This window comes from Mugil cephalus, chromosome 11 (assembly GCF_022458985.1).
Source record: "Mugil cephalus isolate CIBA_MC_2020 chromosome 11, CIBA_Mcephalus_1.1, whole genome shotgun sequence".
Classification (NCBI taxonomy): domain Eukaryota; kingdom Metazoa; phylum Chordata; class Actinopteri; order Mugiliformes; family Mugilidae; genus Mugil; species Mugil cephalus.
The window spans coordinates 23,506,887-23,529,015 of record NC_061780.1 but is presented as its reverse complement, the minus strand read 5'-3'; the positions used below and the strand labels follow the sequence as shown (position 1 = coordinate 23,529,015).

Sequence of the window (22,129 nt, the reverse complement as noted above, 5' to 3'; positions counted from 1 at the left end):
TTCTGTTGTCAGCCCAGCTAGCAGCTAAAACGAGAAGTTCATGCTGTTTCATAATAATTCTGTTGAAACCCAACATGTGGTTTTGATTTTTTTTTTATGACACCACCATGAATTTTTTCAGTGCTTTTGATGAGGTCCTGAGTTTAATAAGCTACAAGTTTACACTTATATACTGCCCTTGTACCCAGACCAAGAGGAATAGAGAGATCTGGAAATAAATCTGATTCTGCATCAGAAAGCGTGATAACTTGCGCATACTTGTATATGTATATTTATTGCCTTTTAATACAAAATTGGGTCTGCTTTTAAAGTATTTTGGAGCATTGCCAGAATTCGCCTATGGAAGTTGTGTACGTCGATGCAGTAAAACAATCAATCAATAAATTAAAACTTTTTGCACTGTGCTACAGATACATCCTGGCTTTAAACAGTATGCTGGCTCAAACTGGGGACCGCTCTGTTTTGTGATTGGTTATCTTTTCGTATGACGCATTTTCCCCTCGGCCAATCAGATTGTGTTCTGTTGTAGCGTTGACAACCGCAAAGTGTCGCGGGAAGTGCCAAACGCTCAGAGGACCGAGAGAGAGGTAGATTGTCTCAAGTTTTCAGGTGAGGAAGCTATCAACGTTGAGTCTGTTATTTGAGATCTGTCGAGGCAGGACTGATGCAAATACCCGTATAAAAAATATACATCCGATCGTTCCGTGGAAACATAAGCTCACGTCTTTTAGCCAGCTAATGTTTTAGGTAAGCAGATAAACGGCTACTTAGCTGCTGTTGGCGTTGTCAAGGTTCCCGACAGACGGAAATAAAATTAGCATTTCAAAATAAAACCAGGGCTCTAACTTTCGTACACCGACATGTTTTTCTCTGGTGTCTTCAACCTTCATTAATGTCGGCTTGAATAAAATGGACTTTGTTGTAACATAACAAAACGCTAAAACGTCCATTTTCTCTATAAATATTAATTTAACCGGTATTACTTGATTTCTATGCGAGGACAACTTTAATGCGCCTTTATTTTGACAGTTGCGACAGGAAGTGGCATCCTTGCACTTCCGTGTTTTCTTCCGTGTTTTGAATTATAGTGGGAGAACTTTGTTGTGTCAGAAATCTCAGTCTGTTTCGTTGACTGTTTATGAACGTGTTAATTAAACCACCTTAAATTGACATCTATATTTGTGGCATTTTTGATTGAATAAACTAAATGAGCAACATTGTGGGGGCATGTTAAATTTCTGTTATAGTCGGATAACTTATTTTGAAAACAATACATTTTAGCGGCAAATATGTTTATATTAAGATGTTTTTATACAACACATGTTATACTTCTACTATACTTTTATACTCATTCATTTAGAAACTGCATGTTTTCATCGCTACTGCAGAAGAATATTCACATAAAATCAATGTACACTGATGGTTCATATGCTGATATTGTACTAATATTAGTTCTTAATTTAGTTTTTGTTTTGTTATTTTACCAGTTGTGATTCTTCCTGGCCGATGGAGTGAATGTTGTCGCTATGTCTCATAGACTGACCAAAGAGGAACTGGATGCACAGTTTGAGCAGTTTTTAAAAGAGGTAATAATATCAATGCAACTGCATTAGTTGTAGTTCATATACTGTGCAAATCATTAAGGGTTTCAGGAATTACACAGTATAAAACAAATCATTTATCCGTAATTATAAATGTGCCTCTTATTTAAAAGTGTTAGTACTCTGAGCAACTCTAAGTGACACTTCCTGCTAATGAGTTTCCAAATCTAAGCGTTAATCAAGCGGAGCGAATTGTGTTGATTAGTTCTGCTAATGTTATAAAAACCAGACATTTGACTGTGGAAAAAGTGGCATGTCATGGATTAATGTGCCCAGTTTTATCCCTAGTCAGTCACTTTGATTTAAAAGCAATTTCCTGTCAGTCTGTTTCAGATGATTCTGTAGACTTGGGTGAGCGAGATAAGGACACCCACGCTAAAAGCAGCTTAAAAGCCCAGAAAGCCCAGAAACCAGCTGTGTCGTGGTGGCAAGATGACGAACACAGTGGTGGAGGACGAGGTAATGGTGATGAAAGTGTTATTACCTTCACTCGAAAACATTAATCGCTCTGGACATATGGACTTTTGGCCTTGCTCAGGACAGTGTGGAATACCAGCGGATGCATTTGTGTCAGGAGGGAACAGAGGAAATATAAAAGAAATAACAGAAATGTTGTTCTTTTGATAATTTCATTCATTTTTTTTGTTAAAGAATGAGACACATAATGCCAGCGTATGAGCCTAACTGTATCTCTGTTTCACATACCATGGTGGCAGGTGAAACTAAGGTCAGCTTCCTATGTGCAAGACTTCCAACTACAGTAAAACCTTCTTTTGGTTGTAAACATCATAGTTTAATGCTCTGATCTTCTTATCTGCTGCTTTTTCCTGCACCTTTTCTCAAATGTCATCTTATTTTCTAACAAAGTTTAACCTAGATCCCATTTTGTGCTTGCTAAGACTGGAGGCTTATGTGATGTTCTGTAGAAAGTAATATTTCTAAAGTACCTCTTCCGATCATAACTTGATGTGGTGGTCTCTGATACTCTGGCAGGACTGGGAGTGGACAGGATATCTATGGTCTAAGGACAGTTGAGATATTTTCTGAAGCAGGAGGTGTTTGAAGGAAGCTGCGTTGAGGCTCGGACAGCTTGTGAATTAGAACTCTTACTGTTACTATAAAACGGTAGCTTTTTACAGAACCCTTCATTTGTCTGCTGTCTCCTGACTTGCAAACTGTCCCTTTCTTTCTCATCTTTCCAAACAGAGATGGACAAACGCAGATTTGTCAAAACCAAAAAGCCTCAACCTGAGAACACTGAGGGTGAGGGCAAGTTGACATTGGCCATGTTCACGTCTGTCATTAACATGCATCTTCATGGAATTACATTCCATTAAGATCATATCACTCAGATCAGGCCACATTCAGAACTGGTCTGGGTTGCATATAGTCATTCATTTAGCCTTTGAGCCTATGAAGCACAGATTCAATTATGTAAATACATCAGTTTGCATTGAATACCTGTGCATTGCTGTAAACGATGCCGAAAATTATAATTTATCAGAAAAAGCCTGAATCTTTAAACAGACTTGAGATGCAACATTTACAGCTTTTGTAGTCCATTTCAAACAAGCAAGTTAAGTTTCTCTGCAAAGTCTGCAGGATACTCTGAATATAAATAAATAAAATAATAGATAAATAGAAATAAATAGATAAATTCGGAAGCTCATCAGAGCAGTTATAATTCCATTACAGTGCCTCTGTTATTAACAACATATCGGGTTCTCGTTATATAACTACAACTCGACTTATTAGCAGAGGCATGCAACCACAAAGGCGATAATTCTATTTTTGGGGGGGGGGTTTGTAGCTATGGTTCTTTTGCTTCTGTCTGTTTCTGCTTTCATCACTTTGCTTTGCCAGTCAAGGGGCCCTCAGCCGTGACTTGTTGCCATTCAAAATGAGATCAGCGAGGACACTAATGATTATTGTTTGTGGCTTTTTTTTTAATTGGCAAACTCCTTGTTTTAAGGACCATGTCAAATTACACTGAATTGTAATGAATAATAAGTATTTCTTGAAAATACACCAATGGAAAGCAGCGTGTGGTTCAAACACCAAATTCAGATTATATTGGGTTTAAGAAGGGCTGACCATTCTTTTTCTTCCTACTGTCTGAAGTTGTCAGCACGGAGCCCTTCTATAAGCCAGTTCCCAAACCGCGCTCTAAGACCCTGGATAAACCCGTCCAGCTGGACAACACTCGCAAAGACATCTTTTCGAATGTTTCGCAAACTCTGGAAAGAGCTTCATCTGAGGACTCATGCTCAGACAGTCTGAGGAGTCCCAGTCATGAAAACCGCCACTGTGTGTCAGGCGAGGGGAGCCATGAAGAGACAAATGAAACTCCACCAGCCGAGTGCCAGGGGAACATTGAAGCTGGTAACTTTAGCGTAACGCCCCCGAAACCTGTGGTAGTCGTGTTTCTAGTTAGGCAGTATAGCAGTCTCACCAGCTCTCATCTGTCTTGTGTTTTTGTCTCCAATAAACTTTTATGTTTTTATAACATGTGTTTAGATTATTATTTTATTTTTTTGTTGTATCTTCTTGCAACACAGACCTGAGGACTCCTGTTATGTTTGCTCAGTGATATAGACGACCCACATGAGGGAATTATTGGTTCAGTTATTGACATTCATTGTGTTTATCAGGCTTTAATGAAAACCTTACTCTATTGGCTAAGGATTTCTCTTTTAAATCACAGAATCCATTTCCTTATTTACACAAAACAGCATCATATATTGGTGTGTGTGTATATAAATGTTTTTATCCCAAAGCCATTTCCACACTGAACTTCGCTCTAAAAGGGCAATGCAATTTAACTGGTGCACTTCCACTAAATACTAATTTCTGTTTTCAAAGCATGTTCTAAAATGCAATAAGAGGTAATTTCATTTCCAATGCATACATCAGCGTTGAGTGTGTTTGTAAATGTGTATGTGAATGCATGTATGAGCAAGTGCAATGGAGTACTTTCATTTCATTTGTATACACGTATTGAGGCTCTTTCAGTACTGCATCTGCATTTTGTAGTGTGTGTATATGCTGCTTTGTATTGACTAATGTAATTACTACTTTGTTTGTATTCACTAATACCGAGGGCTTATTTCTATATGTGTACCAAGCTCCAGTAAGTGGCAGTGTGGAGCATGGGTCATTCTTGGTTTCTTTTATGTCCTTGTGTGCAGTTTATATTTGGAACATTTACAACCACTTATTACTCTTCCTCCTATGAACGAAGTAGTTAATACAAAGCTTTAATTACAGATTTTAATCATAATCCCCGTTTATATCAACTGTTGTGACTAGTGTGACCTACACGTCCCACGTTAAGTGACACAAGCCTCATTTGTTTTTCTTGTCCAGGCCTGTTGGGATCTGGGAAGTCTTTCAGAAAGTCTCAGCCTATTCAAGAGGAGGAGGAGGAGGAGGGTTCAGGAGATTCAAGTTTGAAGGAAGGGCTTGATGCAGCTTCAATCACCAAAGAGAGCACAGAGACGAGAGGTGAGCCTGATAAATGGAGCCAAGGCATCAACCAGTCCACTGTTTGATTAGTTTCATCAAACAACTTAAGCTGTAGCTTAAGGAAACTTTAAGTGTGATAATTCCCCCTCTCAAGTTCTATCTGAAGTAGATAGGAGAAGTTCTGTGGATCCTTGAATTGCAATCAGTTCCAGAGATAATGGTATGCTAAGTGTGTGACACCACACGTTAAATTAAATTACAAAAATCTCAAATGTGAAAGCAGAGAGGTGCTCAGTGGGAGGATTTTCGGTTCTGTTCTGTATTTTACCGAGAGCCAGTGAAGAAAAACTGAAAATAGAAAAATCAGAGCTCTTGCTGATTATCAGTCCAATTAACACTCTAACTTATTTTCACCAGGATGTCCACTTATCTAAAAACCTCCAGCTTATTGAAAAGGCTGTAGCAAGGAAAAGTAACAAGTTCATGCCTTTTTAGCATCACTTTAAAACAGGATGTCCCTAATCTTGACATGTTGTGCAGGTGAAAAGCTAGAGATGCATTTAAGTGTGTATTAAAGGATGTTTTGCCCCTAAAAAAAAAAATAACTCCAGGGTTCTTCACAGTAGTACAGGAGCCCAAATGATATGATCATAATAAACTTTTTCTGAAGCCTTGATATATTTTTATGTATAAATATGATAATACCTGATACAGCTGATATGTTTAACATTAAATATGTCTTTTTTTTTATATACATTTCATTTTATATTGAAACTCATGTGTTTGGCTTTTGCTGCCTATGGTATGTGTATACAGCAGCCTTGAGGCTTTCAGTTCCTACATGTCCGTTATGTTCAGCACCAACGTTGTGCTCTCTTTGTATGTGCAGACTCTGTGATGACTCCAGCTGTTAACATGGGGTTTGGTTTGGGCTTGGACACTCTGGAGGAAGAAGAGGAGAAAAGCAGGTTCTTTGCCCAGCTAGAAGCAGGAGCTTCATCAACTATAGATTACTCCAAGCTGAACAGAGAGCTGGTCTCAACAAGTTCTACCATGGCTACTAATCTCAGGTTTGTAAGCAGCCATCCTGTGCTACTACATCCCTGTGGCGCTAAAGGGACAGGAGAAGTACTCTGAGATAGATCAGTCAGCATTGGTCTCCCCACTGTACATAAGTGTCTGCCATATACCAACGCAAAAGGAGAGAAACCAGTTGAGGCCTGTGGTATTTCCCTGTAGGCAAACGGCAAAAAAGGCAACCATTTATCCCAATCTTTACCAGTCTCATGAACACACTTCCTCAGCATCTGTTTTAAGGTACCATTAAATCTTTCAACTAAACCATCAGTTTCAGGATGATAGGGAGCACGTCTTATACCTTTGATTCCCCGATGATACAGAGTTTTCATCAGGTGAGACATGAAGTTGGTGCCTTGATCAGTTAAATTTTCCTTTGGAATCCCAACTCTGGAGAACAGCTCCACCAGGCACCAAACCACATGCTTCACCTGTATAGAACATAGAGGATGAACATCAGGGTATCTTGTTGCATGACCGCATATTACAAGAGCATATTTTCAACCTGAAATGCTCTTGGGTAATGCTCCAATGAATCTGAAGACAGCCTTCAGATTTTAGAGCTGGAGCCACAATGTGGCACGCATGGCATGTTTTACAGTACTCTTAAACATCTTTATACAGCCTATCATCTTACAACCATCTTTGACTAACCTAGGTGTCTCAGCATCAGGGAGATATAACAGACCATTCCTTAGAGCAAAAGGGTCTCCACTGATTCCCTGAAGTCCCTGCTTTCCATCTACTGTTATTCTATTCACCTCAGAGACTTTGGCAAAAACGTGTCAGGGTAGGATAATTTTCAGTTTGTTGTGCTGAAAGACCCATAGACTTTAACCAGAATTATAATATGTGTCATTAGCAGGACCTTAATGATGTTGTTTTCATGGCGTTTCCACCAGTAACTCACCACAATGGGAACCACGATGCCCGAATCCTTACCAGAGCCACCAGAACTTCCTTCTGAATCAAACTGAGTGGCTGGAACCAGTATGTCACATCAGGGAGTGTTTTAGGCTGGCGCTGGTGATAAAGAGCATTAGACATCTCATCCGTAGCACATGATGTGATGTCGTAGGAGACATCACCACGGCTCCTTGCACAAAGAATTCCTCTCATGTCGACCACCATTTCCTGTTGCCTAGTGAGCTCCTGACAAAAGGCCTCAGCAATGAGCATATGGCTGACAGATAACTGCAGGAGGGAAGAGTGGCGATGTGTGGAGGAGTGTCCCTCATTGTCAGGCTACAGCTCGACAGGGACCTTAGAAGACATTATCAGTGTAGTTCTTCATTTGAGTTATTGGGAAACTGGATGTTGCTACTTTTGTCAACTCATAGTTGTAGATGCACAGAACTGGGCAGAGAGGGTTGGCCTAATTTAATCAGATGAACCAAAAACCTGGCCCTCAAAGCAGTCAGTCTAGGTTGAACCCAGGTTAGGGTTTGATTGATTATCTTGAAATTGTCTTTTTGCCTCACATCCCGTCCATATTTTCTTTCTTTTCTATTCACATGTTATCTGTATACTGTACAGTTAGTGCTTAGCTGGTAGATGGTTAGTCTTCATTCACAAACATTGCTATAAAATGTGGGTGAGCTGATTAATCCCTCTTCACTACACAAACTTAAATTGAAAGACAAATTATTGACAACTGAAAACTGTAAAAATTTAGGTTCAAGCTAAAGCTGCAGAAATTATAACACATTATCTAACAGTAAACAACCTGTTTGTATTCTGTAACGTAACTATTTGATTCTATGACATGATACAATAGAAAGGTGTAGAGACTCTAAAACAGTGTCTTTATTGCTTCTCTGTCTTTGAACATCAAGGTTGTGACTTTAGTGTAATGAGAAAGTGTGTTCCCCCTCCAGGAAAGCAGAGAAATCAGTGGATGGGACAGAAAATCAAAGCAAGGCAAGAGACCTGGATAACTCCAGAGAGTCTCCAGGTAACAGGAAGGAATCCTGAGCAAATATTGCTGTGTATCCGAGTGTGTCTTCATCAGTTCTCTTCTCTCTCAGACTTCACAAGTACCCCACACTACAGTGAGGATTTTGAAGATGAGGAGAACTTGAAAGAGCCACTGGAGGAGGTCTGTATTCGTACAGTTTGTACCTTTGGAACTCAAACCCCAACCCTGTCTCTGTCTGTAGAGGTGGCATGGACCCAAGGTTTGGTGCTGATTCAGACAATGGGTACCGACTCCAGAGGTTCTTTATAGAACCCTACACAGTTTGTAAACAATGTAACGTTTTTTTGAGAGGCGGGGCTTAGCTGGAGGCAAAAGATCTCAAACATCATAGCCTGTAAACACAGGTTAGCATATTTCAACGGATTGTTTTGGCTGGAATTGACAAGGAAAAGACATATTTTAGAGAATATACTAATACACTCACTCCCTGAGACCATAAGTGTTATTTTAAAAAGCTGACGCTCTCTGATGGGATTAATTCACAGACCCCTACATTTGACCATGGATTTGGCCATAGGAGAACACAGAGGGGACCACGTCTGGTCGGTCTTTGTCAAATGCAACTTCTGCTTGGACACCCCTGAAACACACAACTAACATTGCGTCTAGTGTTTAGCAGTTAGAGTTAGCAGCTGTTGTTGGGCTTGTGAGGCCAAATTTAAATTTATCTCAACCTTGAAAGCACTCCGTTGTGTGCAAAACTGCCATCAAGGCAAATATACTTTCAGTTGTTTACCCTGTTTTTCTGCCAAAATATGTGTTAGGTGAATAACAGGTCAATTTTGTCTCACTATATTTGACCTCCCTCCCCAAGTGTCATTGTGGAGCTGTTTCTTGGACTAAATACTGTACTAGCCTGGTTTGTAAAATATGCAGTCAAACTAAAATGCAGATAAAAATTTTTGTTGACTTTCTTGACGAAAAATCTGAGCAATGGTCAGATTTCTGCTTCACACTGAATGAAAGGTTGCCTTCTGATTGATCGGTCAGTCATACGCCAAAGTGCAGATTGACAAAGATGGTCTCATTATTTTATACAAGCTGAGGTTGGCAAGGTTAACGAGCAACAAATCAATTTGCCTTTGTGTAGCAGCTTGATAACAGCTGGCCTGGCAGGGTTGAGGTTGGCCCTCAAATCGCATTATACCATGTGCTAAACTTCATCTTTGTTTGTTTTGAAATGGTAATAGTATAGTATAGTATAATAGTAATAATAGTTGACTATCTCACATTGTCTGTTTTTCAGAAGTCAAAAATCACACAAATTCTTGCCAGAGGTAAGAGACACAGACCATATTTAACTGAAATTATAAACAGGTATTTCGCTCAAATGTGGAATGAAGTTTCGATATTATTCTACGTTAAAGTCTGTCTGGCTTTCCACTGCTGTACAGTATCGCAAACGAGTTCCTGTCACTCTAACTTAGCGTTTGTCTCAGTTTCCCTCTATGATTCTTTGGATGATACTGGTGGGGAAGACAAAAAAAAAGACACAGCAGGGTCACTGGACAGAGGTACAGCAAACACAGAAGGTGGAATCCCACAACCTCAGGGTTATTTATTTTGAGTCGTCTAAATATTTTTTTCTGCACAGGCCAGTCATATGCTCAAAGTGGAGGGTCAGAGATGGAGGCTCTTCATGAAGCCTACAGACAGATCCATGTTGTTGAGGAATCTGATGAGCACAACGACCAGTTTTCCTCTCTGGAACAGAGAGGGAGGATGAACAGACCCATGTCTCCGACCTCCCCTCCTCATCAGTCTCTTCAGCCGGCTTCTACCATTGAGTCAGGTCTGACAGTGTCACGCTTCTAATAGAGCTGTAGAGACGATTTGCGGGACTCCTCTCTCTGTCTCTATAGTACACTGATCTAACATAATTAATTCAAGATTATAATTCATTAGGTACCAACAAGAAGTGGCCTAATGTTGTTTAATCCACCAAAGGTCATACTTTGTTTGGGTGTTTGCAGTCATCACTGTTGCACATTTCCTCACCGTGGGGAAAATAATGGATCATCTTATCTTACGAGTGGAGTAAAGTACGCTGAAAGGTCATTCTGTGCATTTGTGTGTGTTCTATTAGACCTACCTACAGCAGAGGAGCTGATGAAGCCCATCCGACCAGAGGAGAACCAACTTAGAGGCTTCACCCTCCGGCCTGTCAGGTCAGGACTGTAGAATCATACACTGATTACGTCACAATTTACATCAAATAACAAAATACATTATTTCAGACAAACTAGTGTGTAAAACTTGTAAGGGCAGTAGATACAGTACAACTGGACTAATGCATGTAAATAAAAATGCAAACATCTACCCCCGGCTCATGGTATTGACCCCATTGAGAGTTGGGGATTCCCTCAAAAAGCATTTTAAAACCCTAAGCATTGTTTGAAAAAGATCCCAATTCCCAATCCTGACAATAAGACAGAGATGCAGAAACAATGTGTTTTTGGTTTAGTTGTAGCATCTGCAAAGTGGTAAAAAAAATACATTCTTACATTACATCCCCCAAAGTGGGATGTAATGTTTCTCCAAAGTTTAAAGTTTAATTGTCTTTCTGTTGTGAATTTGCAGTGATGTGGAACTTGACCAAGAAAAGACGTCCCGGTCTGTAGAAAAGAATTTTCCAGATGTTACTTATACCAAGTCACAACTAAAGCAAGTAGAAGAGGCTGCTGCAGAAATAAAGGGGGTCGGGGGTTTGACCACCCAGTCATCCACATCCCCGGACCCCCCGATCCATGAGATGACGTGGAGCATTAGGAGGGAGGTGCAGAAGCTGATGCAGGAACAGAACGAACATTATTCTTATGCCGGCAAAGCTAAGAAACAAACGGTGAGGCAAAACATTGCCCTTGTGTTTCATTGGAAGCTCATGCATGACAGGGCTTCCACTGTGTTCCAGTGCTCAGCTAGAACTGCTCTGACTTTTTGGACACGTCTTACCTTTACAATAGACATGGATAATGAAATGTCTCCTGGAGAGAACTGTTCACTGACCGGATCTGGAGGTCAACCAGTGTCTCCTGTGGATGTCCAGATCTGTTTTCCTTTTCACTCCCATTGAGAGTAATTTGAAAGAATGTTAGATAGAAACAACTTCCAAATGCAAATGCCACTTGGAAATGCCTTTTTTTAATTGATGAAGAAATAATGAAGGAGCAGGCAACATCTGTCCATGAATCAGCTTTTAAGTCCCTTTTGAAAAATAAAAATGGGGTGATACGATAGGTATGAAAAATAGTCCTGATGCCTGTAATTTCCCCCTGGTTTAAATGTGAATACCCTCTAAAACTTTACGCCTGTATCCATTATTTATGGATGTTGATGGATAAAATTATATTTAACACAAGTTTTGTTTCTTAGAATAGACTTATTGTATAGTGCATTAATGGCGTGTGCACATCCTTTGGCCAGGCCCCCCGCGGACCCTTTGTTTCTCATCCCTCTACGTCTTCAGAGAGGAAAACCACCATTGCTCCTGTGAGGGGCAGGAGAGGGGACGCAAGAACATCAGTGACTTCCAGGTCATCAGGGACGGGTAGAGGTGCTGCCACAGCCAAAGCCCGTTCCTCCTTTTCCAGTTTTCCTCAGCATCCGCAAAGAGCCAAGTCCACGAAGAGCCAAGAGAAAGACGACTGTGATTACACAGGTTGACAAACAACACGTCATCAAACTGGGCAAATTCTGTTAATTCCGTCTTTAATAATTTCACAGCATTTTTAGATCTTGTTTCATACACATGACATGGAAGTGTAGTGTTAAGGTGTGAATTTACCGTGTCATCTTTGAGAGAAAAATTTAAATACATGTTGTTCTTCTTGGTGAGCAGAGCCAGGTTTGAAGGTGAGCAGTGAGCTGGTGGCGTCTGTTCAGTCCTTGGTGGCCGTCCTGCAGCAGCAGATAGACACTGGCTCACAGCAGGATGAGGCACAGGAACTCAGAAGTCCTCAAGCAACCGGACAAACGCAACATCATCCACAGATCAGCGTAATTACATCCTTCATCTCCAGCTGATATCTTTTGTGATAGTTGTATTTTAACAGTGTCAGTGATAATCCAGGCTCAAGCTACGTGGTAACGGTCTCACTTCTTGAGTGTAAAGTGTATTTTGGTTCACAGAAGAGAGAAGTGCAGCCAGGGTGGAGGGACACTGGATAGAAGCCACTGTAAAGAGATTACTTCCTGTTTTGATAGAAATAGAGACAGAGGCAGTTTCTTTGGTCAGTAAAGTCAATAAATTCAGCCATCACCATAAACCACAAACATCAAAAGTAGATGAAATGTATGGAGGAGAAACTCTGACATAAATAAATATGAGTCATTCTCACAGAATCCAATCTGTGCAGCAGCTTTTTAGCAGCCTCGTCCTCTCTGGCTATTTTCTCTCCTCTTCTGTGTATTGTAGTGAAGTGGGTCATTCAGCAGATATATTTATTTACCCTCCCGTCCATCTTGTGGAGTCCCTGGTGCGGATTTTTTATCCTACCAGTTGTACAAATTATGATTTATTTACATAATTCTGATGTGCTCATTCTAGACAATATGCTTTCTGGAACAGTCATACTTCAGTGATGGGCTTGGCTGTTTTAAAGCGGACTACATTTATATATATTTTATATATATATATCACACCCTCAGACTCTTAAGTCTCACCAGTCCTCTCTCCCTCAGTGATTACATTATTATATGTTTCACGGGGACAAGAAGAAGAAGTAGTAGAAGAGTAGACCTTTAGTTGTTGCTCATCAGATGAGAGCTTCCATATCAACATAACCTGCAAAGCGCAGGCACTCGTGATAAGGTACTAAAGTGTCACTATTTGAAGAGTAATTTCAGCTGATGTTATTTTCAGAGGGATTTGGAAAGCTCTTTGGTGGAGGAGCTCAAACTCCAGCTGGCCCTCAAAGAGCGAGAGCTGCAGATGATGAAGGAAGGAGCAGAGGAGCTCATCTCGCTCAGACAGCAGAACTACCTCCTACAGAGCAAGGTGAACAAACACAACACACAGCTTCCAATAGTGTTTTTCTTAATTCATTAGTAGCAGGACTAGTCTGAGCCCGGCTTATAAGGTGTGCTATCGTCACGATGGGGTGACATCATACGTAGTAAATGACCTGAGCGTTTTCACTTCTCAGCTACGAAGTGCAGAAGAAGCCAGTCAGAAGAGGAGATGGGTGGAGGCCACAGACCCTGCACCAGAGAAGCTCCAGCAGATCGATAAAGAACTTAAAGAGCAGGAGACGCTTATAAAAGGTTACCAGCTGGTGTGTATCCCCACTACTAATTAGTATTCATTATTTTAACCGTTCATTTTCCATCTTTAATTTGAATCTGACGTGGAAGTTTCATTCTAAACTTTTATTTCTGCACCTGCACGTACGTTTGTTCAAAGGGCTATGATTAAAAATCTCTACAAGTCCAGCTGCCTTTTTAAACTCTTTTTTACATGCTTTCAAAACTTTTTTAAACATATTTTGGATATATGATGACCTGGACATTAACAGAAAATATTTCAAGGTTTCAGAGCCTGTGTACAAGTGTTTGCAAAGTATTAAACCAGCAACAAGAAATTAGTTTATGGAAATATGCTGGAGAAACACTGTAAGAACAGTGCTGCAGTTATGAATCAACTAATATTTACGGAGATATGCTTTTTTTTTTTCACACTTTCACAACAACAATTTATTATGGCATGGTCCTAATGTTATTGCAGGAGAACGAGAAGCTGTATTCTCAGATGAAGGCTCAGCAGGCCAAGAGTAAAGCCAACGAGGAGGCCATGTTTAATGAAAACCAGAGGCTGCTCAATGAGCTGACTTTCACAAGGTGGACTCAGAGTTACAATCTGTTTGTTATTTCATACGCATGCCTTCCAAGAAGTAACGTTACCAACGAAAAAGATTTGTGTTTCTTCAATCTTAACCAGGGAGCAGCTGAATAAAACCTCAAAGCCTGTGGGGAACGTGTGCCTGATGGATCACACGCAACGCATCACAACCTTGTTAGCTCAAGTAAATGCACTCCAGGTTGGTAGCAGTGTCTCAGGCCGAAGCTCTGTGGAACCTCCTTCCATAAAACTGATGTGTTTTTGCGTGTCCTCAGAGGAATGAGGCCAAGCTGTCCGGGGACGTTCACAGGCTGCAGCAGGAAAAGCAGGTTCTGGAGGTGGACCTGCAGCTCATGAAGAAAGAGAGAGACCTGGCAAAAGACCAGACCATCTCCACCTCATGTAAGAAACAAAAATAAAAAAGAAAAGAAATGAAAATCACTTGATCAAAGAGAATACGTAATATTTTAGTGTGTTTATATGTACATGCGTATCTCTGGAGTATGAGCTTACAGACAAGAACACAGCAGCAATGTTTTCTAGTGGTTGAGAGAAGTTAATGCAGTAGACTGACTAATGATGGACTATTTCATTGTGATGATGAGTAAATATTGTAGAATAATCCCACACTAGTAGTAAAACAGGTTTGCATGGCTCCGTGTTTGCATTGCCTGCTGATGTGGAAATCCAGGGACATTTACATTACAGAGATAAAAAAAATAATAATTAAATGTTACCAAGAAGAAATGAAGAAACGGGGACAATTACGGTTTCATTTATTTTGTGAAATTTATTCATATTTAAACATATTTACACTGTTGTGTCTGTAATGTCAATAGCAGTGTGACTGGCTACCGTAATGATTGTAGTCTGTGCTCACTATTTTTTTTCCTTCATAAAAAGCTGAAATTGGGAACATTTTCAGGCACAGATTCTTTATACGGTCATTGAAATCCTCAGAAACCTGATGTAAACTCAGAGATGAAAATGAAAATTTAGCATCTTTCTATTCTGTATCCATTCTGATCGTACCAGGTGATAAAACTTTCGAGATGCGTGTCTTGGAGGACAAGCACAGAGAGGAAGTAGCGGCCCTGAAGAAGAAGTTGCAGTGGTTCGCTGAGAACCAGGAGCTGCTGGATAGAGACGCCGGCAGATTGAAAGCAGCTACAGCTGAGATACAGCAGCTCAAACAGCAGGTGAACTTATTTCTAACCTCCATGTTATTACATCAGCTTCTAACATTTATAAACTTCCCAAAAACTCTTGACCTGGTCACAAAATCAGCCCCTCCATCTCGATTGAGTCTTATTTCCTGGAAAACACAACAGGACAATAGCACGAAACCTTAACAAGTCCTGTATTTTTCTTTATTTGGCTTTTTTGTAAACAGGGATTCTTTAGATTTGAAATTTAAGTGAAATTTAAGACATTTTAAACCATTATGGGTTAAATTTAAGACAAGTACAAAAAATCAGACTAGATTCAAAATAAATCAACTAACTTTATATTCCACTGTTGTTGTGTTGTTTACATTGTTATATTTTTGTTACATTGTTCCTTTTTCTTATTTTTAACTACTAATTTAAAAAAACAATTGTGTGTAGAACAAGGAGAATTATTTAGTTTTTACAGTGTTAAATTGTTTTATATTGTAATTAGTACAAACAGGTTTAATTAAGTAAAATATTTGTCTTGTGTTTTACCATAATCAACTAACTAAAGGCAAAGTTACAAAATTATTGAATGATCATGACATTTCTAGTAAAAAGTATCAGTATCGGCGATACTACCCTGGTATTTACTTGGTATCGGATTGATACCAAAATTCCCGGTATCACCCACCATAAGACATTGTTTATTAGCTGTGATGGACAGGCTGAAATTGTGCTAAAACCTAAAAGTAATGAGTTGTTTCTGTTTTAGGTAGAAAAGCTGAAACAGGAAGTTGGCAGTAGAAGCTCTGAGCAGCAGAGAAAAGCCAGGGATAAATCTGTGGCCACTAAGAGGATGCAGGACCTTGAACGACAGGTACCTCGCTCTGCGACAAACATGCGCAGAATGAACTTGTGTCTTCCTGCTGTTTTAAGAGTCTTCCTCATTCGTACCAGGTGAAGGAGCTCGAGCAGATACTAAGAAACCGAAACCCAAACTCGCTGCCTGCCCTGATTTACGCCGCGGCCACCGCTTCTGATCAGGGGAACGCGGACGCCTCAAAGACGTCGGTGCCCAGCCAGATCACGTCTTTGCTAGAGCGCAGGATTCAGCGCCTGGAGGCTGAGCTGGAGAGTCACGACGAGGAGGCCAAGCGCAGCCTGCGCACCATGGAGCAACAGTTCCACAGGGTCACGGTATAACTCAATCTGCTTTACCCAGTAGAAGTGGTAAAGAAAATTCGACATATTAAACTGTTTGTCGGCTACTACACTGCACGTGTTCTGTGTTCACTGTGCAGCTTCGCTACAAGCAGCAGATCTCAGAGCTGGAGCAGCAGCTGGAGCACAAACAACAGGTCAAAGCAGGAGCTGAGTCAGAGCCGCTGATGTCGAAGATTCATACGCTGGAGGAAGAGCTGCAGCGTTTAACGGAAAAACACCAGGAGAGAGAGAAATCTCTCCACGGCCAGATTGATGCTCTCCAGCAGCAGCTCAAACACAAGGTCGGTTCAGGAGATACTAGGGTCGTAAAATCAAATACTGTTAGCTCCAGTGTGCTATGTCAGGCACAAATTTGAAGGAGATTGAGCCGGGTGGTTGAGCAAAACTAAGAGCAGAAATTTCAACCTCGTGCTTGTTCTTCAGGCTCCGTCGAGTCCAAGCCGACACCAGCTCCAAGCCGAGGCAGCGTTTGGTGTTCGGATAGAGCGTCTGAACCAAGAGCTCGCCACCAAGACACGGACCATTCAGGAGCTGAGCCGCACCGTGGAGAGACTGCAGAAAGAGAGGAGGACCATGCTGTCTGTCCCCACCCCACGACCAGAGACCAGACAATCTGTGTCCAACCCACGACCAGAGACCAGACAGTCAGGCCCGTCTAAAGCACTCTGTGGTCCCGCTGCAGGAGACACGGGGGCAGAAACGTTTCCCTCAGCTCAGTATGAGAAGACCTACCAGCCCACAGTTTTTACAGGTGTGAATGTTTTTCTGTCTTGTTTCAACACATTGAAACATTGTTGCATTGACGTCACTGCTGCCCGGTGCCACGCCCACTGAGGGGCAAAAACATGGTGAAATGTAGCAGTAAATACGAGACCGGGAAAAACATGGATTATCAGATCAAATTAAGGACTCAACAATGATCCATACGCTGTAGAAGTAACATTAGCCATTTAATACTGTAGCGTCCAACCAGACGTTAAAAGGATGACGAGGAGTGATCACAAATATTCTGTTTGTTTTATTTTTATTGCCATAACTACACCAAAACATCAACATCTACAAACTTATCTGACAGTCCTTCAGAACGTAATTTAAGAAGTAACTTAAGGTATGACTTCATCAAAAATTACAGCATAAATGAATATTACCTGACACTAAATGTGAACCACAACGCCAGGTTTCAGTGCCTGGATTCCAGTTGTTTCTTTTAATGCAGAGATCATGCAGAAATATATCTCTGCATACCCTCCATTGATGGTCAGAGATGATGGTCACCATGTCAACACTTCCTGTCCCTGAATGATAGCTAGAACAGAGGTCCTTCTGTTCCTCCAGAAGCTGAACCAATTCTTGTGTTTGCTGATATTTAGACTCGTACCGATATTTATCTTCACTGGATTCATAGACGTCAGTATGGTGACATTTACTATACAGTTACATTACAATCTGTAGAATTTTTTGTTAATGCGTCTCTCAGTATACAGGTGTTATATGACCGACGGATGTAAGATGTAAACTGAAACACTATAGAACGGTAGTAATTAGACTACTCTCATTTTGTGATTCTACAAGTGACCTTTTTTAAGATGTGGATTGACATAGTTTTTTTTCTGAAAAAGGGAAATAGTCTGGAGCATCCTCCTCTGACCTTTGCAGTGCAGCATGATGTGTGTAAACGGCCTCACCCAGAGTCTCTGCTGCTGTGTTTTAACTTAGATGAAGGTTAAATGTTGCCTCCCTCTGACAGGGAGTCACATCTCGGAGGTTCTCCTGGAGAACGAGGCTCTGAAGCAGCATGTGGAGCTGCTGCAGCTGCAGAGCGACCGGGAGCAGGAGGCGCTGAAAGCCGAAGCCGCTGAAGCGAAGGAGGAGCTGTGCAGGTAGGCACAGTTCTGTGGGAACACATTAACCCACGCCTTCCTCCTAGAGGATCTGACCTCTAACACGGCTTCATGTGACCCGTTAGGCTGAAGGAGCACTTCACAGAGCAGCTGTCCTCAGTGAAAGCAGAACACCTGAGGGTGCTGGAACATCTGCAGACCACCCACGCTCTGGAGCACTCATCCTCTAAGGTCGCAGAACTCACCAATAAGCTCAACACCCAGGAGGTACAGTCTTCAATGACCAACCAGCCTCATGTCAACGGGAACGAGGGAAACTTTATCTTCTTCACTGAATTTTCACATTTATCTGCAGATAGTGGTGAAACATTTGCAAGAGCAGCTGAAAGAGCTGCAGCGTTCCAAAGACGCTCTGGTTATATCCAGGACCAGAGAAGATGCTCTGCAGAAGCAGGTGAAACAGCTTCCTTCTTCCGAATGGAAAACCACTAAAGTTATCAAATACGTACATTCATTTAAAGCTGGAACTGGTCGTAGAGATGTGTCGTAACTCCTTCTCCTTTTTTATTTAACTTTTTATTTAAACATTTTACAAAACATTTCCTGACATGTGACTTTATATAATAAATGAATGACAGGCCGTATAGTAAGTTAACATAAATAAAATGAGTGAATAAAAATAAAAATAGGTTGGATGTCAACATTTCAAGAGCATCTTGTTGCTAAGTCGTGTAATGAATTATTCTAATAATAGGGTGAAAATTATAGAGAGCAGCGTTATTTGTAGCTTTATATTTATACATCTGTATTTATACAGATATTTTTTGCAGTATATTTAAAATTGCATGTCTGTATAAATGTATATTTATATTAATGAACTGAGGAATAGTTAAAAACGGGTAGAAAATGAAGCGTCATCCTACTCCATTCATTCGTAGCTTCAGCCTGGTGGTGAAGGTCTTATTTTACAGTTGCCACGTGCAGTGGTACGGAACTGAATTATCGTGGTTCCATTAAGTGTTAATTCTTCAGTCTGATGTAATTGGTCTCGTCTTGTTTGCATGTAGCTGACCAGACTGCTGCAGGAGCTGAAGGAGGCTAAAGACACTCAGAGTCCAGAGGTGAAGCTCCTACGTGGCCTGGAGAAGAAAATCCTCAACATGGAGCTGAGACACCAGCACAGAGAGAAAGAGCTGCAGCAGGTAGTGACGAGGGAACAGCTTTTCTGCCATTTCATAAACTTTTCAGACGTGCAGCGAAGTTAGGTCCATCTGCACCGATCAGCCACAACATTAAAACCACTGGAGAAGAAGTAGTAAAGAACCTTCTTACAATTCAGTGTTCTGCTGGAAACTTTTGGACCTGGTATTCATTCATGTGGATGTTACTTAGACATTTTCACCTTCACTAGCAAACGCTCATAAACAACACTGAGCGTAGACACCTGCTAACCCTGTCTGTGCCTCCAGGTGGTCGGGTGGGCGTGGCAGACGTCGGGGTCTGACCGTCAGTCGGAGGTGGATCACTGGAGACGCCTGGCTCAAGACAAGACCAGAGAGCTGGAGGCTTTCCGCTTGGAGCTGGACTCTATCCTGGACGTCCTCAGACATCTGCAGAGACAGAGACCGGTCCTACCATCTCCAGACGCCCCCATCAGGGCCCCTTTCCCCCTAACAAGTTAACAAGGATTCAGTCCCACCATGCCAAAGTGTCACTGAGCGAGAAAAACTGCAAGTTGTTTCACATAAGTCTGAACGGTGAAAGACCACGACGGTTTCGTATCAGCCAGGTGAAAGTCCTGAACTTAATCCAGAAGAAATGTTGTGGAAGGACCTGAGGCAAACGGCTCATGTGGGGAAAACCAACCAACATCTCAAAACTAAAGTGGTTCTGTTCTGAGTTATGGACTAAAATCCCTCCCAGCCTCCGTAGATGAGCGAGTTATTAGAGACGTTTAGTCGGGGGAGGGAACTCATACCAGATACTGAAAACCAAGGTTCACTTACACTTACAAATTATTAACTTTCTGAACGAAAATGAATGTAAATGTGTAATGTTTCAGTTTCTTTGTTAGACTGGGTTCTCTTTATTTACTGTCAGGACCTGTGTGAGAATCTGCTGTTGTTTTGAGTTATGTCAGAATTAACAAACATTAGTTGGACATAATGATTGCGCGAAGCAGAAATCAAGTCCTCCTTTGTGCAGAGCTCTCCAAGTTTTATTATTATTTTTTGTTAAGCTGCTTCAGAGTGCATGAGTCAGTATTTGCTCTGGTTTGGTACATCTTGTTATGTCTGATAAACTCTGTCGCCCCGATGGAGTAAAGCCTCTGTTGACTGAGCCCACACTTTGAATGCGGCTCTCGATTATTCTCATGTTTGCAGACGTGGTTCTCTGAAAGCAGTGCAGACAAATGACATAAAATAAGTTAATATAGCCTATGTGGCATGTGTGTTGTACAGAGCACTTTTTAAAAACTCACATTGTAACCTCCTGAGACCCTGCGTCCTCATATGGGGACGTTAAGCTTTAGGGTTTTATTGCAGCTTATTTTGCTTCATGTAAACCCATTGTCCTCATTCGTGGACGATTTGGTCTGCCATCTAGTGTGAGCAAAGGTTAAAAACTATTTATTTATGCTTATTGACCTTTCTAGTTTCATATGATGCGCAATTTTTGCTATTTACCAAGTACTCGTTTGAGGATGTTGGGACTTCATTGTTCTGTCTTGACTCAGCCATGTTCAGGTATTAATATAAACAGTTTTATATTTTGTCACATATTGGTTCTTTATAATATAAATAATGAAATAATCCCAGTGTCCACATTTGAGGACATTGTTTTTTGTTTTGTTTTTTTTTTTTTCAAAAACTACTACTTCCTGTTCAGAGATGATGTTGAGTTCTTATACATCTTGGGTCCTACTCATCCCAAATACCTCGAAGAAATTAAAAATGCGGACCAAATAGAAGCTTGGGTCTTAGAAAGTTATGTTTTTTTGCATTAATTTAAGAGATTTCTCTTGTTTGCATCTTGTTTTATATATATATATATTTATATGTATATATATTTGCTCTTTGTAGATTTTGTATTTATTTTATGTATTTATTAGTAAGAGTTACAAATAATTCATTGTATGATCTAAACTGCTTTTTTTTAATAACTGCGCAGATGAAAATAAACATCTTGAATCTTAAAAAGCTGTTGCCCACTATTTCTACAACATATACTTTGAATTCTGGCTCCAGTTGTATCACACCTTAGTGCGTAGAGTTAAATTCACTGTATATTAATTAAATAGAGACGGCTGTTGTTATGAAAATGTATCTCACTTGACATCTGAGCTGAAGGTTCGATAGGAAAACGATAAACTTGATTTAGATTCGTCAGGTCTTAGGAGAGCTGCTGTTCTTTATAATTTGGAAAAGAAAATTTTGATTTTTTTTTGCTTTCACTCATAGTTTTTATGTGATATCACCTGTGGCAATGTTCAATATAAGCAGTGACCACTACTGATAAAGTATATGTGTATCTATGAAGAAAGGCGACTGGAGTCGTGGAGTTTCTTGAAGACGTCTCTAAAGGAGTGATGGAGTTTTTCAGAATGTTTTTGTAGTCGTTTCCTCCTTCCCACACATCTATGTGTTAATGTAGCAACAACTCTTCCAATCAGCGTTTACAGAACCAGTAGTTATTCTCTAGTTCATAGGTCTTCAATAGGGGGGTCACAAAATATTTAGATAAAAAAAAATGATTATTTGAACTTGTGCATTATTTAAATAGTTTATTATTGAATTCAAAATTATGATAATGTATATTTATAAATAGCACTAGGCTGAGTTTAATCTACAACACATATTGTAGGTACGGGTCCCTACTTAATCTCTCATCGGCTTTGTGGTCATTGGCCTGAAAAACGTTGAAGATCCCTGTTGTAGTTTTCCATAAAGCAT

The 22,129-nt window shown here is 40.5% G+C and overlaps 1 protein-coding gene across 3 annotated transcripts; it reads left to right on the top strand.

Moving 5' to 3' along the window:
* The first annotated feature begins 570 nt into the window (after positions 1-570).
* cep162 (centrosomal protein 162) lies at positions 571-21,370 on the top strand. 3 transcript variants are annotated; one of them, XM_047597654.1, is made up of 30 exons: positions 571-609; positions 1,488-1,586; positions 1,925-2,060; positions 2,808-2,864; positions 4,968-5,105; positions 5,956-6,136; positions 8,021-8,097; positions 8,171-8,241; positions 9,368-9,398; positions 9,561-9,635; positions 9,716-9,913; positions 10,208-10,289; positions 10,702-10,963; positions 11,545-11,779; positions 11,960-12,117; positions 12,983-13,117; positions 13,266-13,394; positions 13,844-13,956; positions 14,057-14,156; positions 14,233-14,359; positions 14,993-15,156; positions 15,884-15,988; positions 16,069-16,308; positions 16,413-16,616; positions 16,759-17,086; positions 18,083-18,215; positions 18,302-18,443; positions 18,532-18,630; positions 19,244-19,378; positions 19,646-21,370. In XM_047597654.1, exons 2-30 carry the CDS (start codon positions 1,527-1,529, stop codon positions 19,856-19,858), a joined length of 4,128 nt encoding a protein of 1,375 aa, XP_047453610.1. In that variant the 5' UTR covers positions 571-609; positions 1,488-1,526; the 3' UTR covers positions 19,859-21,370. The 3 variants fall into 3 exon arrangements, with proteins under 3 accessions (XP_047453610.1, XP_047453612.1, XP_047453611.1); XM_047597655.1 differs by lacking the exon at positions 571-609 and adding an exon at positions 616-747; XM_047597656.1 differs by lacking the exon at positions 2,808-2,864.
* The last annotated feature ends 759 nt before the right edge of the window (positions 21,371-22,129 follow it).

Coding starts and splice junctions, on each gene's coding strand:
- cep162 (XM_047597654.1), top strand. CDS start 1,527: ATGTCTCATAGACTGACCAAAGAGGAACTGGATGCACAGTTTGAGCAG. Junction 6,137..8,020: donor ACCATGGCTACTAATCTCAG/GTTTGTAAGCAG, acceptor TTCCCCCTCCAG/GAAAGCAGAGAAATCAGTGG. Junction 13,118..13,265: donor ACTACCTCCTACAGAGCAAG/GTGAACAAACAC, acceptor TTCACTTCTCAG/CTACGAAGTGCAGAAGAAGC.